General features: G+C 44.4%; 1 protein-coding gene across 1 annotated transcript in view; it reads left to right on the top strand.

Annotated features, from left to right (window-relative positions):
- Positions 1-18,010, top strand: part of LOC311321632 (structural maintenance of chromosomes flexible hinge domain-containing protein 1-like) — a gene marked incomplete at both ends in the record, with an annotated part of 61,121 nt that overhangs the window by 10,239 nt on the left and 32,872 nt on the right. The window contains 9 exons of the mRNA XM_084453633.1: positions 12,914-12,989; positions 13,225-13,371; positions 13,607-13,689; positions 13,940-14,073; positions 14,517-14,631; positions 14,752-14,871; positions 15,069-15,235; positions 15,360-15,450; positions 15,635-15,845. Coding sequence (XP_084309759.1) covers positions 12,914-12,989; positions 13,225-13,371; positions 13,607-13,689; positions 13,940-14,073; positions 14,517-14,631; positions 14,752-14,871; positions 15,069-15,235; positions 15,360-15,450; positions 15,635-15,845 — 1,144 coding nt within the window. The remainder of the gene's footprint in view (positions 1-12,913; positions 12,990-13,224; positions 13,372-13,606; positions 13,690-13,939; positions 14,074-14,516; positions 14,632-14,751; positions 14,872-15,068; positions 15,236-15,359; positions 15,451-15,634; positions 15,846-18,010) is intronic.

Below are 18,010 nucleotides of genomic sequence, written 5' to 3' on the forward strand. Positions count from 1 at the left end.
GCGAGTAGTCTCAGCTCGCGGTGCAGAAAACACAGTTTTATGTGTCAACACAAATTCGTCGGCGAGCACCGCTGCTTTCGTTAGCGAGGTTACTTTCTGCTCATTTAGGTAGACAGCTAAACGATCGGGGAGGCAATTCCTAAATTCCTCCAGCAGAATTAATTCACGCAGGGATACAGGTTCCGTGGCCTTACTGGCTGCGCACCATCTATCGAACAAAACCTCCTTTTCTCGAGCGAACTCAACAAAGGTTTTTGTGATTGCCTTCCTGTGAGATCTGAATTTTTGGCGATATGCCTCAGGCACCAGCTCGTATGCGCGCAACACCGCGGCTTTCACTTTGTCATAGTCGAGGCTATCCTCTAGAGACAGCGCAGCTATAATCTCCTGAGCTTTACCAATAAGTTTACACTGTAAAAGTATAGGCCACACATCACGAGGCCAATTCAGAGTAGTGGCAATACGCTCAAACGCACAGAAATAGGACGTAACCTCAGTCTCCCTAAACTGAGGCACTAACACGATATTCCTACTGACATTAAATGTATCAGCTGACTGTGCGGAGGGTCTAGACAGTCGAGGAGTCGAACTTCCTATAGGAGGCAAAACTCCTTCAGCCTGCAGCTCCAGCTGACGTATTTTAACAGCCTTGTCTGCTTCAATTTCGAGTTTCTTTACCTCGAACCGGTGCGCGATCTCCCTTTCCTGCGCCCGCTCCTCCTGCTCCATCTGGAGGCGTGCAAGCCGCACCTTAAGGCGCGCCTCATGGGCTACACCCATGCTCGACCCACTCGGGGTTGATTGCGGATCATACCGTGGCAGGGTGACGGGTGGTTGGCGTAACATAGGTAACAACAGCTCAACATCATGAACCATCGTGTCCGTCTTAACGGCTGCCACTTCTACAGCCTCATCTACAGCCTCAACGAGAGGGGCTACACGCTCATCGGAGACCAACACGGCCTTGCTGACCAACCCAGCCAGCACAGCCTGTTTAAGCTCAGCCTTTAGTACGGACCTAGACACAGCGATACAATAATGCTCTGCAATTGCAAACAAGTCCTTCTTATGACAGGCATCCAAAAGCTCCACTGACGGCGCCTCAATAAACAACTGCACCACAGAGGTAGCCATAGCCAGCCAACGAGATCAGACAACAAACAAACCAAACAGATATCCGATATCCTACCACACACAGACACTAATACACCGGGGTAATTTATAAATTAAAATCCCGGACAAGCCCCCACTCATGTTACGGACCCCTACCAGATGTTAATGTCTAGGGTGAGAGGAGGGGACCACGCAACAAGCAGTGCCTGTGTGCAGGCTATACCAGGCCGGCATGAAGCAACGGCACACCCAAAACAATATAAGCTAACTATAACTAAGGAACCACAGACAACGGAATAAACGGTATAAAAACCGTGATGGTTTTTTAATGTAACCAATAATAATTATAAGTGATAACAATAATAATAAGGATAATAATGAAGTGAATGAACAAACAGTAACAGAACGACAAAAACACTCACATGTAGAGGCAAGGCGTGCCTCGGAGAAACTAAAGGGAGGACGCCAAAACAGACGGGACCAAACGAACAAAGGAACAGAATCCCGCCCTAGATCCAATATGTCCCTGTCACTTCCCTATCTCTACCTTGTCTACAATCAGAACACCGTCCTCACTAACTAAACTTACTAGCTGCTGTCCCGCCTATCTAAACCCAAAAATACACGAAGGGTGGTACCCGCCTGGGAAACTAACCTAGTGTATTTATACATCTGATTATCTGCGTGTACAAATGTATGCCCATGGGCATCTTACCTAACATACCTCGCCCTTCCCTGGGGGAGACCTACTAGGGAGTTAAAGATATGAACAAAATGTATACGACAGAAAATAATAGGCAGACTGGGGGAACAGAAAACATACAAAGGACAACGTGCTCTAACTAACAAATGGGGTGCCGCTACCTTCCGAGACATGGAAGTAGGCGGCCTTAAATAAGAACGCACAGTCCCCCTATAGGGTGACAGAAGGGCAGATGGGACGACGCCATTGGCGGAGGGACTGCGCGGGGAAATCAGCGAAGTAGACAGCCGGGAGATGCAATCGATGAGTGACAGGGGGCGGGGCCAATCCTGTGCAAAGACACACACACACACAGGGGGAGAAACAACCAACAGACAAACACAGAACCAGGCCTAGTAATAATAACACAAATAATATAACGTGGAACGTAACAATCGGTCACGTGCTTTTAAAAAAATGAAGCGAGTCTCGATACGGGGTTTCATCAGGACCTGCATTACATGCTTGACAAACGCCTCGGAACTTCAGTCTCATAAGTAGCTAGTGTAATCTTACTAGTCTCAGTATGCTCTCCTGTGAAGTATTGCAATCCAAATATTTTTATGTGTTTGGCATGACTTGCACATACAGTAGTCCTCTGTGGGAACAGTGATAACAAGCGCCAGGGGAATGCCCAAGCCATGCCAAACATGTAAAAACATTCAGATTGCGATACATTGCACAGAGAGAGTATACTAAGACTGGTAAGATTACACCCCGCGCTTCCCATCTTGGAAAACCACTATCAGTTTTTCCTGATAAAGCATTTACGTATGCCCTAGGGCTGCACGATTATGACAAAAGATAATAATTGCGATTATTTGCTTCAAAATGCTAATTGCGATGAATAATTAATTTAATATTAATATCCATCCATCCATCTTCATCTGCTTATCCGGGGTTGGGTCGTGGAGGCAGCAGCTCCAGCAGGGGGCCCCAGACATCCCTTTCCCTAGCAGCATCAACCAGCTCTGCCTGGGGAATCTTTAGCCGCTCACAGGCCAGTGCAGAGACCTAGTCCTGGGTCTACCCCGCGGCCTCCTCCCAGCCGGACACGCCTGGAACACCTCCCTAGGGAGGCACCCAGGAGGCATCCTCACTAGATGCCCGAACCACCTCAACTGGCTCCTTTCGACGCAAAGGAGCAGCGGCTCTACTCCGAGTCTCTCCCGGATGACTGAACTTCTCACCCGATCTCTCAGGGAGACCCCAGCCACCCTCCGGAGAAAACTCATTTCGGCCGCTTGTATCCGTAATAATATTAATATAATAACCAAAATGCTCCCAAATCACGGACGTTGATCCCTTTCTTGCTACTAACTCACTGACCTCGTTTTCGCTAAGTTATTCACTACTCAATCAATCAATCAATCAATCAAAGCTTTATTTGTATAGCGCATTTCATACCCAGAGGCAACACAATGCGCTTTACAGAGAACAAGGGAGGTGGGCATACGACCCACTCTCTACATATTCCAGAGGGAAGCAAAAAAAACAGTAATCACCCGGGGGCCAGATAAGTGAGCTGTAAAAATTCTTCCTTGACCCCTCTCAACAAGGCGATCGAGCAAGCTCCAGGAGTATGTTTGTCTACCGGCTAAGAACATTTCTAAAGCAATACATTACATTAAATTACATTTCAGAGTGAGAGAGGCTAAAAGCATCATAGGAGAGAGAACATTCTACAGACATGCTACGACATCCACAGCAGACATGGGGGTATCTATCGGACTCCGGGAGGTCTGCTGGTGACAGTGGGGCATCCACTGGACCTGGTTAGAAGATAGGAGGGAGAGAGAGGCAATGCTACGACATCCACAGCAGACATGGGGGTATCTATCGGACTCCGGGAGGTCTGCTGGTGACAGTGGGGCATCCACTGGACCTGGTTAGAAGATAGGAGGGAGAGAGAGAGGCACTAGGGAGAGGGAAGGCAGAACAGGGTTAGTAGCACATAGAGCCATACAGACCACACAGATATTGAAACAGGCAACCTGGGGCAAGCTCCTGGAATATATTTGTCTAAGGGCTAAGAACATTTAAAGAACAATAAATTACATTTTCAGAGCAAGAAAGGCTAAGAGCATCAGGTCCAGGCCTAAGCCGGATGTGGACTGATGTGTGTGTGTGTGTGTGTGTGTGTACCATGGATGTATTATATAAACTGGATACAGCCACTCCATTCACTGGCCGCTATCAACAATGAAGCCCTATTGAACCGCGCCATCTTGGCAAAATTTGTAGTCATTTGGCTATTTCCGGTTACTTTTGACTTGCGCAGTTGAGCTTCTCTGGCCGACGCGCGTCCACGAAAAAGTACACATTTATCTGAAATGTAGACGCGCGTTCCCGGCTCTCTCTGCTCTCCCCGCTTTGATTTAGCAATGAAAACCGGCTTGCATATTAACCTGTTTTTGTCAAATATATCAATTGGAGAAATTATTTTTTGATCCTGGCATCTTAGTTTTAACAGGTTAAATATAATTGAACATGTTTTGTTTGCTAGTAGATGGTATTCATTCCGTTCGCGATAACGTTATTGCAGCCAGGCTAAATTCCTCCAGGGAGCCAGTGACAGGCGAGCTGAAGAGCTTCACTCCCCGCCAGCAGGAGCTTTGGCCGCGGCTACCGCATCTCGGATAACCCGCTGAGTTCCTGGCTGCTATTTCACACTCGCCCTTGATCAATCCCAATACCGATCCATGGTAACAATGAATCAATCGTTCAGATCAGATCGGAAGTGCTGCATGCATGTTACAACATCATTGTTAGCTTTATTAACATAACCATAGCCTACATTTATCTCTCTAACGTTAGGCTATCCATCTTACACCAGTCGGCCATTCGATAAATGGAAGCGGTGAACGCCAACGTTGACTGAAAACACCCAAACTCAGTGTATCGTTTCATCTTCATGCTACACATCAACTCCTTTACATTGTATGTGAATAAATTTGGTTATTTGGCAATTTGGTTTGGAAATGCTCCCTATTTCTGAGGTCCCAAGGTTGGTGAGTATGGCAAGCTATAAGCTATTAATACAAGCATACCGCTCAAAAAGGGCTTAATACATACAACAAACTGATCAGGCTAATCATTTTTTAATGAAAATGACCACAAGACAACCTCCTGTGCATAGTTGAAATGGTAGTGGGATACGGTGATAAACTGGAGTGATCATTTGACAGCAATTATTAGCCTTTTCCAGGAATGGACAGAAATGGGATATTTTTAGAATAACAGGAATTTATTCACATACAATGTAAAGGAGTTGATGTGTAGCATGAAGATGAAACGATACACTGAGTTTGGGTGTTTTCAGTCAACGTTGGCGTTGACCGCTTCCAGCTATCGAATGGCCGACTGGTGTAAGATGGATAGCCTAACGTTAGAGAGATAAATGTAGGCTATGGTTATGTTAATAAAGCTAACAATGATGTTGTAACATGCATGCAGCACTGCCGATCTGATCTGAACGATTGATTCATTGTTACCATGGATCGGTATTGGGATTGATCAAGGGCGAGTGTGAAATAGCAGCCATGAACTCAGCGGGTTTTCCGAGATGCGGTAGCCGCGGCCAGAGCTCCTGCTGGCGGGGAGTGAAGCTCTTCAACTCGCCTGTCACTGGCTCCCTGGAGGAATTTAGCCTGGCTGCAATAACGTTATCGCGAACGGAATGAATACCATCTACTAGCAAACAAAACATGTTCAATTATATTTAACCTGTTAAAACTAAGATGCCAGGATCAAAAAATAATTTCTCCAATTGATATATTTGACAAAAACAGGTTAATATGCAAGCCGGTTTTCATTGCTAAATCAAAGCGGGGAGAGCCGGGAACGTGCGTGGACGCGCGTCGGCCAGAGAAGCTCAACTGCGCAAGTCAAAAGTAACCGGAAATAGCCAAGTGACTACAAATCTAGCCAAGATGGCGCGGTTCAATAGGCCTTCACTTTAGATTTCGAATCCTGGGGGCTTGGTGTGTACTAAGTACTACGATATCCACAGCTCCACAGCTGACACTGGACCTGGTTAGAGGATAGGAGGGAGAGAGAGAGGCACTAGGGGAGGCAGAAAACAGTTAGTAGCACACTGAGTCATTGAAGCAACACAGCTGTCAGAACAGAACAAGCCTGTTTCAGGATAACCAGCTTCTGTACACTACTTGATATATTGCATAGCAGGATAGATACCAATGTATACAGAGGATTCACAGGTAGGTTTGAGGCTGCCTTTCTGTGTCTCAAGGTCCTAGCTAGTGATTGTAGGCTAGGTCGAAAAGGTACGTCTTGAGGTCTCGCTTGAAGACCTCCGTTGTTTCGGCCCTTCTTAGGCACTCCGGTAGGGTGTTCCAGAGGTTGGGGGCATAGAAACTAAAAGCTGCCTCTCCGTGTTTCTTGGTCCTGGCTTTTGGAACTGTTAAAAGTTCAGTGCCTGAGGATCTGAGTGGTCTGTTGGGCATGTACTTAACAAGCATGTCTGAAATATATTCTGGTGAGTGACTGTGGAGGGATTTATAGACTAGTAATAGTATTTTAAAGTCTATTCTAGAGTTGACTGGTAACCAGTGTAGTGATTTTAAGGCTGGTGTGATGTGTGCCCTTCGTCTAGTCTTAGTGAGGACTCGTGCTGCAGCATTCTGTATCATTTGTAGCTTAGAGATTGCTTTCTTTGGTAGGCCTGATAGTAGAGCATTGCAGTAGTCCAGCCTGCTTGTGATGAAAGCATGCATTAATCTTTCGGTGTCAGCCTGAGAGAGAAAGGGTTGCACCTTGGCAATGTTCCTTAGGTGGTAAAATGATGTCTTTGTAATATTCTTGATGTGGTTTTCGAAATTAAGATCTGAGTCAAGTATGACACCTAGGTTTTTAGCCTGGCAATTGGTGTCAATATCCAGAGTTTTTAAGTGTGCAGCTAGTTTCTCTCTTTCAGCTTGTTCTCCAATGATCAGTTCTTCTGTTTTGTCCTGGTTTAGTTGGAGGAAATTATGTGACATCCATACATTTATATCTGTAATACACTTGACAAGGCAGTCAACCAAGCTGTAGTTACTGGGTGTTACGGAAATATAGAGTTGGGTATCATCTGCGTAGCTATGGTAGCTAATGTTGTGCCTCCTGATGACACTGCCAAGGGGCAGCATGTACAGGCTGAAGAGTAGAGGTCCTAGGATCGATCCTTGGGGCACCCCACAGGTCATAGGGATCTTTCCTGAGCTATATTCACCGAGGGCAACGAAGAAATCACGACCGGCTAGATAGGTCTTAAGCCAATTTAGGACTGGACCAGAGAGGCCAACCCACTTTTCCAGTCTTTCGATGAGGATTGCATGATCTATAGTATCAAAGGCTGCACTTAGGTCCAGGAGGACGAGAACAGAAAGCTCTTTGGAGTCAGCATTAATTCTGAGGTCATTTACAACTTTGACTAATGCCGTCTCTGTGCTATGGTGGGCACGAAAGCCGGACTGGAAAAGGTCAAGGGTACAACTTGTAGCTAGGAAATCATTAATCTGTTTGAAAACAATTTTCTCCAGAATTTTACTCAAAAAGGGAAGGTTGGAGATTGGTCTAAAATTGCTAAAAACTGAAGTGTCTAAGTTGTTTTTCTTCAGTACGGGTCTCATCAGAGCAGTTTTAAGTATTGGTGGGAAGACACCTGTAGATAGGGAGTCATTAACAATGGATAAAATGTCATAGGATACAGAGTCAAAAATAGAGAAAAAATCGGTGGGGATGGGATCCAGCAGGCATGTGGAGGTTTTGAGTTTGGATACTACTTTTCTCAACATTTCTGTGTCCATCAGTGTAAACAGGCTCATATGTCCATTACATGGAGGGAGAGGATCTGTGAATGGGATGCATGGCCTTTCCTGGGTGATATTCCTCCTAATATTCATAATCTTATCTCTGAAGTAAGCTGCAAATTCCTCACATTTGGAGGTAGAGAGCAGGTTATCAGGTGTTTTTACGGCAGGGTTTATTAGGCTATCAATTGTTGAGAAGAGCACTCTTGAATTATTTCGGTTGATAGATATAAATTTTGAGAAGTGGTCTTTCCTTGCATTTCTTATTGCTTTATTAAAAGCAGAGAGATGTACTTTGAGAATATCATGGTGGACCTGTAGCTTGGTTTTTCGCCATATACGCTCAGAACTTCTGCAGGTTCTCTTTAGTTGATATGTTTCCTCATTTCGCCATGGAGCTTTATTATTGGTTGTGATCCTTTTCAGTTTAATACGTGCTACAGAATCCAAGGCTGCCCTTACTCTGGTGTTAAAGGTGGTTGCCAAGTCTTCAATAGTTCCTAAGGGCCCCACTTCTGGAGTTCATAAATTGTTTGTGGTCATTATTTCTCTAAAACTATCGGCTACTGCGGAGGTAAGATAACGTTTCTTGATATAGCGCTCAGTACTACTTTTGACTTTAGGAACCAATGCAGTGAAGAAGATACAGAAATGGTCGGAGAGGGCGAGGTCACTAATAGAGGAAACGGTGATAGTCAGGCCCTTAGTAATAACTAGATCAAGGGTGTGGCCGCGGTTGTGGGTTGGCTCAGAGATATGTTGGGTAAAATCCATGGAGTTTAGGAGGTTGATAAAGTCCCTAGCTTTCGAGTCCGCCTCAGTGTCTACGTGTATGTTGAAATCTCCAATGATGATAATCTTATCATAATTTGTATGGATGATGGACAGGAGTTCTGAAAATTCTGTAGAGAAGGCAGGGCATTGTTTGGGAGGCCTATACACGGTTACTGCCAGAACTGGGGGCTGGCATTTTAGGACAATAGCGTGGTATTCAAAAGAGGCGAAATCATCAAAGGAGATGGTCCTGCAGCTGAGGGCATCTGTAGCTATGGTGGCTGTTCCTCCACCTTTTTTCCCACTTCTGATAGATTGAAAAAAGCTGTAGTTAGGAGGAGAGGCTTCAATGAGGGCTGCTGGTCCATTTATATTTAGCCAGGTTTCAGTTAGGAACATACAGTCTAATTTACGTTCACATATAAGATCATTAATGAGAGAAGTTTTGCTTGGTAGGGACCTGACATTCAGAATCGCCATTGAAATAGTCTTCCGGAGAAAAGGGCTGGCTCGCCTGACTAGTAGGCCTGGATGGTATATTCACTGGAACGGATCAGGTTTTTCATATTAGATCCACCTGACTGTTTCATTATGGTAATAGGGGTGCGGTGGGAGATAATTCGCTGAATGGCATATTCAGGTGGGCAGAATTCGTTTATAGAAATATAAACGTCGCTATGCCAGGTCTCAGTGAGGGGCAGGGAATCAAGGTCTATGGTGATGGGGAGCTGGTGAGATGGAGCTGGTGTAGCCTGACCCGCGGGTACAGGTACTGAAATTGCTGCGCACAGCGCACTCAGCGGGAACACATGTGATTGGTCAGACAGCATAAGCGCCTGTGATTCGTCCGTGTAGTCCTAGCACACTGAATTCAAAGCAAAATTATTAAACACATTAATTGCGGCCTTTTGCGATTAGTTAATCGCGGAGGTCATAATCGGGATTTCGATTAATTCACGATTAATTGTGCAGCCCTAGTATGCCCCATAGACTTCCATTGTAGCCCAGTGAGAGTCTGCATAAAAACTGCAGCTGGGGCGATACTGGAACGATCACAGTGAAATTATTGTCTCCAGTGTTTCCCACAGGATTTTGTGAGACTATGGGGGGTGGACATCCGACCCTGTAAGGAAGTCCAGGGGCATCCCCCCCCCCCCCCCCCCCCCCCCGGAAGACAATTTTCCACATTTTAAATTGAAATGCATCAATCTGGTGCACTTGGAGAGCAAAATCAAGAAGGTAGAATAACAATTTAATCAAACACATTTGGTTATGAAAGGGGATGACATTGGAAATGAAGTCACACCCACAAAGCATGGTAAACGAGATGGGACTTTAATGTTCGGAACCTGACCTTGAGCTATTTACATGCATTTTCACATTAACTACAACCTAAGTTTCACTCTGCATAAAAAACCTGATATATACACACTGTTACAAAGATAAAGAGAACAAATAAAAATCTACCTTTCTAAAAGATTCAATTTCCAGTATCACAAGTAACATATGTAGTCACAACTCCCATACAAAGTCCCACAACTCCCAATCCCAAGTGTGTGTGTGTGTGTGTGTTTGTGTGTGTGTGTGTGTGTGTGTGTGTGTGTGTGTGTGTGTGAGAGAGGGAGAGAATGATGAGTGAATATTTGCAATGAGTGAGTATTTGCAAACTTTGCAACCTGAATCTTTTCCTGGGCTTTGAAATGAAAAGTTATATTGTCCTTCTATAGTTGACTTCCTCTTGGCTCGGCCCATTGATGGAGATCCTCAGGCAGGCAACCAGGTGCTCTCCCTGCAACCTGTTGCGAAGGTCTGACTACGTCTGACTGAAAATGAAGGTTAACTACAATTAGCTAGCCAAATGAATGAAAAATAAATGGTAAATTGACTGCACTTGTATAGCGCTTCTATCTGAAGCGCCTTACAATGGCCTCTCATTCACACACACACTCACACACCAATGGCACATAGTTGCATAAAGACAATAAATATTTCCCACATACACCAACAATTACTGAAACTACTACTCTGACCTAATTCCCATTTCCCTTACTGCCCCTATCTCTGAGGGAGCTACCTGCCCTGCTGCCCCTCTCTCTATCCTCTGTCTGTCTGTGTCTGTCAATCTCTGTTCTCTCTCTCTGCTCTCTGTGAGACTCAGCTGGGGCTGTCTCTCCTGCCTGAAGAAGCTGTCTCTTCTGCTACAATTAAAGGTACAATATGTAATATGTTGATTACATATATTTATTTATTTTCAAAAATAATACATCCATGGGGCTTTGCAAAGGCTGCAGAGGAGTGAAGTTTATGGAGTTTCATGGGATAAAGTCGCATGGTGACATGGCTACTTTTCTACTAGACCGGTAAACTAGCTAACTAGCTATCGTTATCTTTCTTGGAATCTGCATAGCCAGACCTAACGTTATCTCCACACTACAGCATCTAACGTAACTTATTACATGGCACTTTGATTGTGATTACTGATTAGTGTAACGTTATGTTCCTCTCGAGTGAAGATCTTATCACAGTATGACAAACAGTGCATTCTCTGGCATTTTGGCAACCAATATGTTGTGTTGTTGCAGTTCTTATCTTTAGACACTAGATGGGGGAAATAATCCACATATTACATTGTATACCTTTAAACCTCCCACTGTTAAAATAAATGCAGTTTATTTTTTGACAAAAGCCTATGAATAATCATCTATGCTAGCTACGTTATCCTAGCTGGCTAGCTAAAGTTACCTCAGGCTCTGTAGCAGTTTCGTCCTCATCTCGTCTCTCTCTTCTTGAAGTATTTAAAAAATACTCTTGACCTGAAAATGAGTACAAACATATTAAGCTTCAGACAGTAGCGTATTTTCAATGATATTGGCCTGACTACCAGCGAACCTATCTAGCTAACGTTATGTTGTTAACTAGTTAACGTTAGGTAACTTTAGCCTAGCTAGCTAATGCTAATTGTCAATGTCGCTGGGGATAATCTAGTCTAGCTAGCCTGGAAAATTAGCTAGCTAGATATAACGTTATATAGGCTAAATTATGTTTGGACTAGTGGACAACTACAGTGGATGGAGTCCTCAAAATACTTCTCTTCCAGCTTCTGAGAAACTCCAGCGCGAGTGCAACGAGTGATAGATGCTTGAAGTAGCCTAGCCTATTGCGCAGCACAAAACACAACGGCGTTCGAGATCTTTTATTTATATTATTATGAGAAGTCAAATACTTTCGGTAGCCTAAATAATTATTTATAATAATAATGATTTATGAGACTATGGCAGGACAAATTAGACTATGGCGACCCACCATAGTCTAGGTAATTAATGTGAAACACTGGTCTCTAAGTTTCAGGTTCATGGTAGAGAGACCACAAATAGTGCTAAATGTCCAAAATAGCACACTACCCCTTTAAGAGGCACTTATGTGACACTTGTATCTGTATGTGAATGCTTGCATTTTTATTTTACGGCTGCAGCATGGGTGAAAGCCCAAGCCAATTTTTCCATTCGTGGAACATTAAAGTTAATCTTGAATCTCTTGAGTAATGAGCTGTTTGGGTTTTCATTCTTGAAAGTAAACCCTGGTTCTGGGCGACACTACAGTAGTAGCTAAACATCAAGCGCACATGATCATCATCAGGTGTTGAATGCAGAGTGGGCAACCTGCTAGCCTGGTCTACAACCACCCAGGTCTAGTGAGCTCGCTACCTGGTGGTTGTATGAAGCAACACATGCTACTGCTGTGTTTACCATTGTTTTATTGAAACACTATGTACATGCCGTGAGACAAATGCAGAATTCCTCTTATTGAACCTATTCCTCCTACCGGATACCTTTTTGAGTGCCCAGGCCGGGACCGTATCTTTTGTTTTAGTTCCAAGAGCACCAGATGACTTGTTTTAGGTCAACCTTCATTATACTGTAGGTCATGGAAATTCAGCATTTTAGTCAGGGAGAAGTCATGGAATTTGACATTTAACTTGGAGTTGGAACCCTGGATACATTCCAAAACAGATTCCTTTATAGTAGCGAATACTGTCAGTGTTCATATAATTCTGTGAGTACTGCCAACTGTGCCCTTCTGCTCATTAAACTTATCTGTTGTACTCTGCTCCCACTTCAAACATTGCCTCCTGTCTGCCTCCCTAACCCTATTCTAATTGCTTGGCCCTATTTATGTTGTACTTTCTGTGGCCTTTCACTGTTTTCACTGTGCACCTGCAGACACACACAGACACACACACACACACACACACACACACAAGCAAACCCATAACAATTATTTTAACTGCCTCTTAGGCCTTTAGGCCTCTATCAATTCTTTACAGCAAATATACAATAGTTAGGAATACATTTGTAGCCTCCATCTCCTTCAATATTCATGAAGAAATGATCACGTTTCCACTCCTTCTTTATCACAATGGAACTTGCACCAGGGGACAATGTTTACTGTTTTCATTTGGCTTATTTATTCGCAGGAGTTCTCCATCCCCTCCAATGAAACATTTGTCTTGGCAACAACTGATAGGACAGGGATAGATTCTGACCGATATGGTAAGTAATTGTAACATTGTGCTCAATGTCCACCACAAGACAATACTGCCAGTGATGTAGCCACTTTGGCATAATGACATAAGCATGCACAAGCTTGCACGGGTACAAACTTATGGCATGCCTTTCATTTTACACCCTACAGTATGCAGCCTCATTTTACTGTTGCTTTGCAGTCACTCAGCATGTCCTGATGGCACATTGTCCCAGGCAAAGAGGTTGATTTCATCTTTTTCAGATGAGCTTGAAGATGGAGAAATGCTCCACCTGTGGCACACTCTGCCAGTGGCAACACAGGAACGTATCCAGTTCCAACCTCATTTTAACACCCTGGTCCAAAGTGGCATGTATGAATACTACGCCAGTGCGGGCCAGAACTCTCTACGTGAGTCAGGACCAAACCCAACAAAAATGCGACATTTATACAATCCTGTGTTTATGAATGAGAGGTGTGTGTTGTAAGGCTGTGTGTGGAAAGGTGTGTGTGGAGAGATACTGTAGTGCAGCCTTTAGAGGACTGAGTCTGTAAATATAAAAGCGGACAAATGTGAAGCTGAATGAAAAGGTGGGCCGCGTACACTCCGAAATCTCACAAATGTCATGTTGGTTTATTTCCACAGCATATGCTTTTGCAGAACTAATCGACAATTCGTTAAGCGCAACAACTTGCATTACAGGAGTGAGGACAATAGACATCCGATTGGTCAGTCATGACTTCACAGTATCTCTAAAACATCACTTTGTTTACTAGTGAATTATATATTGAAGTCAGTTTCAACAGCGGTGATATTGTTACCCGTCTCCATAGTGTTTTGAAGGTTAATGTTATTGATGTGCCTTTATTGTGTTTTTGAGGATACTGTTATTGTTTTGTTTAATGTTATGCACAGCAATATTATTAGGTTGCTCAAGCCATATAATGATAGCCAAACCCTACTCCTGTCTTTCCCCAGCTGTTCGATGAGTCCCTGGGGAAACCAGGAGTGGTTATCCTCGACAACGGCTGTGGAATGACCTCCAAGCAGCTCAATGACTGGGCAGTGTACAGGCTGTCTAAATTCACCAGGGACAACAGCAACTTCTCAAGGTCGGTTTACCTCCGGAGATATGGCCTACTGTAAATAACATGACCCACTCAAGATGGAGCTTATCTGTAGGGGATGTTTACGACAGGCCGTTTACGGCACAGGCAGGAGAAAGGGAATGCTTGATTTGTCTCAAAAGAAAAAAACCTCCCTCTTCCCAATCCATCCACATCATAGTACAGACAAACTGGGCGGAGCCAAGAAATAAATCAAACAGACCTCTTCCTAATCATACAATACAGTACTGGCAAGCTATGCAATCCCGCTTTATTATTAGAGCTTTTTTCTTTTTTCTTTTTTTTTTTATCGGAGCTATTCTTAACGTTATCGGATTATCGTATGACGTCATAATTCCTGATATCGGCCCGATAATTATCTGTCCGATATTTATCGTGCATCTCTAATTACAAGTTTGAATTTCTTGACCTTTTTTTTCTCTATTTAGTGATCAGTCCAGGTATGTACGTCCAGACCCAGTCACTCGTAGTCTCAACAGCGATATGTCCTTCTTTGGAGTGGGAGGAAAACAAGCCGTGTTCTACATCGGACAGTCAACCAGGGTGTGTTACCTGAACATCGAGGCTAATGTGGTAACAATCATTGCTTTGGTTACCTTACGGGCTGTGAATTTTGTGTGAGGGTGATGATGTACTCTGTACTCTGATGTTTCTCTTTTACAGATGATCACTAAACCACTGGGCTCCTCCGATGTTCATGAGCTGGTCATTTCCAAAGAGGACTTTGAGAAGAAGGCGCGAAACAAGGAAGATATTTACAGTGGTTTCATCCGAAACAGGAAGGTAAGGGGCTGTCTACAAACATGATTGCTCCCAACCCCAACTGTTGCATGCCTTCTTCTAAGTCATCTCTGATTTGTAGGAATGGGAGAAAGATTACATTTTTAGAGAATTCAAGGATAGATGCTTTATTGATCCCCAGGAGGAAATTGCTGAATTGTTCTGTGTGTAATGTTGCCCGTCTTGCCTCTGTCTGGCAGGTGGGGGACTCTACACATGTCCAGGACGAGGAGGAGCGCTTCCTCCATGGGCTGATCGCTGAGGAGGTGGGGAAGGAGAACTTTACAGCCGTGGTGGTGACTGAAGTCCAGCCTGAGCACATCACCCTCCTCAAGCAGGATTTCCAGCTGTGGACCAGAGAGCTGGCGTGAGTTCACTCCCCTGTCTCATCCCCCACACACACCACCTTCCAGTTTTATTAGCTCTGAAAATTCTGGTGTCAGTCAAGTTTCTTTATGTCTTGTTTAAAAAAGCTGTGATTACTTTTTCAGCCATCTATATCACTATTACATTCACGGCATCGATGGTAACATAAAATCTTCCAGTCTAAACAAAGATAATGTCTCCAACATTGACATTCAGGTAAGAGGGTTTACCGGTGTCAAATACCATTACACCTCTTCAATGATGTAGTATGTTTCAAACACTGTAAAAGTGAGTGCTACTGACAATCTTTCAATACTGTTTTGTGCAGTAGGTTTTATATATCATGTGGTTGGTTGTTAGTGATTATTGATCCTCCTCATATCTATGGTCTTCGCATCAGATCTCCCTGCTGGAGAGGTCCCCCAAGATCCCTCGGGTGGTGAACCTCCAAGAGATCCATAACGACATGCAGAGCCTCTACATCAACTCAGCGGCCGACACGTTCGAGTTCAAGGCTCACGCAGACCATGACGGGACGGTGGAGGGCATTTTGAGATACCACCCCTTCCTCTACGACAGGGAGACGTACCCTGAGGACCCCTACGCCACAGGTAACATGAGATAGACATATAACCACAGCAGGAGATCCCATCAATTCCTCCATAGATCTTATCTTCTATTAAGTAGGAGTTAAAGATGAGGTTTCCAAATGTTGGCATGAGTTAGGACTTATAACCTGCTCATAGTGGCTAACATCAAGTGTACCTTAGCCAGCTAGCCAGTGAAGGAGTGGGCTAGACTGCACTTCATACTGATTTTGGTAAATTAACAGGAATATGTGAAGCAAACTGTGTATGCAGATGCTTTTGTTTGAAATGGCTTACAGCGATTCAAAGACATACTGTACAATCACAGTTATAAAACACTAGTGTAGTGCCCATTTAAAAGAGAGCGGTACTTCCATTACCCCACCAGAACTGCGTGTGCTTGAAAGACTTGACAGCAGAGGTCCCCTGTTGCATTCAACTTGAAGTAGCTAATTAGCTAATGCTAATGTGGCCATAATAGAACTCACAAGACAGCTACATGGCTATTAACATCAAAATATATAGACTAAGGGGTGCTAGTGAGCCAGCAATGGAGTAAGTTGCAAAGGGTGGAGCTCCTGCTTACTTCCTTTAAATAATTATTTTATCGCGCACTATGTTCGTATTTTCTGTGAAATTGACCTTCCAACACGTTTAAGAACATTTGGGGACAAGTTTGGGCTGCATTTGGTTGTCTATATGGCTGCCTCCCTTCGTAAATACAAATACTGCAACACCTCAAGTAGCACGCAGAGAAAATCCGCGGCATCAGGTACAGGTACCTCTGACCCTTCGCCCGGCCCACGGCCAGAATCAACAATGGACACCGCGGCTTTGAAGGCCGACATTCTCTCCTCGCTAAGAGCGGACATTTCTGCCGTTATTAAATCTGAGCTCAAGAATGCACTCGCTGAAGATTTCAGTTCCCTATGAAGTGAGCTACAGAGTGTTAAATCTGAAATTGCGAACAGCAGGGCGACTATCCGCTCTTAAATGGATGCTATGAGAACCACTATCGGTGACATTGAAGGTGGCCTGTCAACATAGTCGGACGAGGTAGCGACGCTTCAGACTACAATGGCAGGCCTCAAGACTGAGATGACGAACCTGGGAGAGAAGTGTAAGGACATGGAGGGGAGGATGCGGAGGTGTAACATTCGCATTGTGGGCATTCCAGAGGAACCGGGCTCCAGCACCACCACATCAATCTCCAAGCTCCTGAAAGGCGTGCAACGTCTGGAAAAGGACATTCTGGTTGATTGCTCGCACACAGAGGTCTCGCGCCGAGGAGGCCCAACGGAAAACCACGGGTTGTCGTCGCTAAACTTCATTAATACCAGGACTGCGTTGAAGTGCTGCGCCGAGCTCGAGAGAACGGCCTGCTTCGGAACAACGGAGCACCGATTGCCATCTTTCCAGATTACACCACGAATGTTGCCAAGGCCTGTGCTGCATTCAACGAGGTCAAGGGACTTCTCCGGGGCCGACGTGATGATGACACAGTCACAGCCGCCCATGATCAGATACTGCTGTCTGGATGCCCTGTCCGGGTGGGGCTTGCACCTGAAGACCATCTTTGGGGGGGCTGGACATCAGTGTTGCACAGCAGCCGACACCTGACTGGTGTTGCATCACAGTGTTCTCTGGCCTCAACCACACCAGGCATCCCAGCATCAAAGCTGCAACAGAACAGAAGGGAGATAGTGCATTAAAACATTTATATAAAGCCTTTTTTGTGTCACGTAGACAGAGTACATTTAATCTGCATAATAACATGATATGGTGGTGAATAAAAACAGTGGTCAGAGCAGATTCCTGGTGCCACAGCACAGGTGGTGTTGTAGTCCTATCCCCAACTTAAAATATTGATCTAGTGATTAGTCAACCCATTGCTAAATCACAAAGTACTAGCTATCCCATAGGAATGAGCCTATAACCATACCAGCTGGGCAAGTGATGTAAATCGATTCCCAGACCAGACAGATGTTCCATAAGTTGCCAAAGACGTAGAGATTTATTAAAACAATAAGCATATAAGGTTACAGACAGTAGCATAGCTTTAGGCTAGGCTAGTTACATACAGAGTTGCTATGAGGCAGCACGTTACCGTTACAGGGTTGTCGTAGCAGCTGAGTGGAAAGGCCAAAGCCAGAGTATTGAGAGAGGTATGCAGCATGACGGAAGCAGCT

This window comes from Borostomias antarcticus (genome assembly GCF_949987555.1).
Source record: "Borostomias antarcticus genome assembly, chromosome: 2".
Taxonomy (NCBI): domain Eukaryota; kingdom Metazoa; phylum Chordata; class Actinopteri; order Stomiiformes; family Stomiidae; genus Borostomias; species Borostomias antarcticus.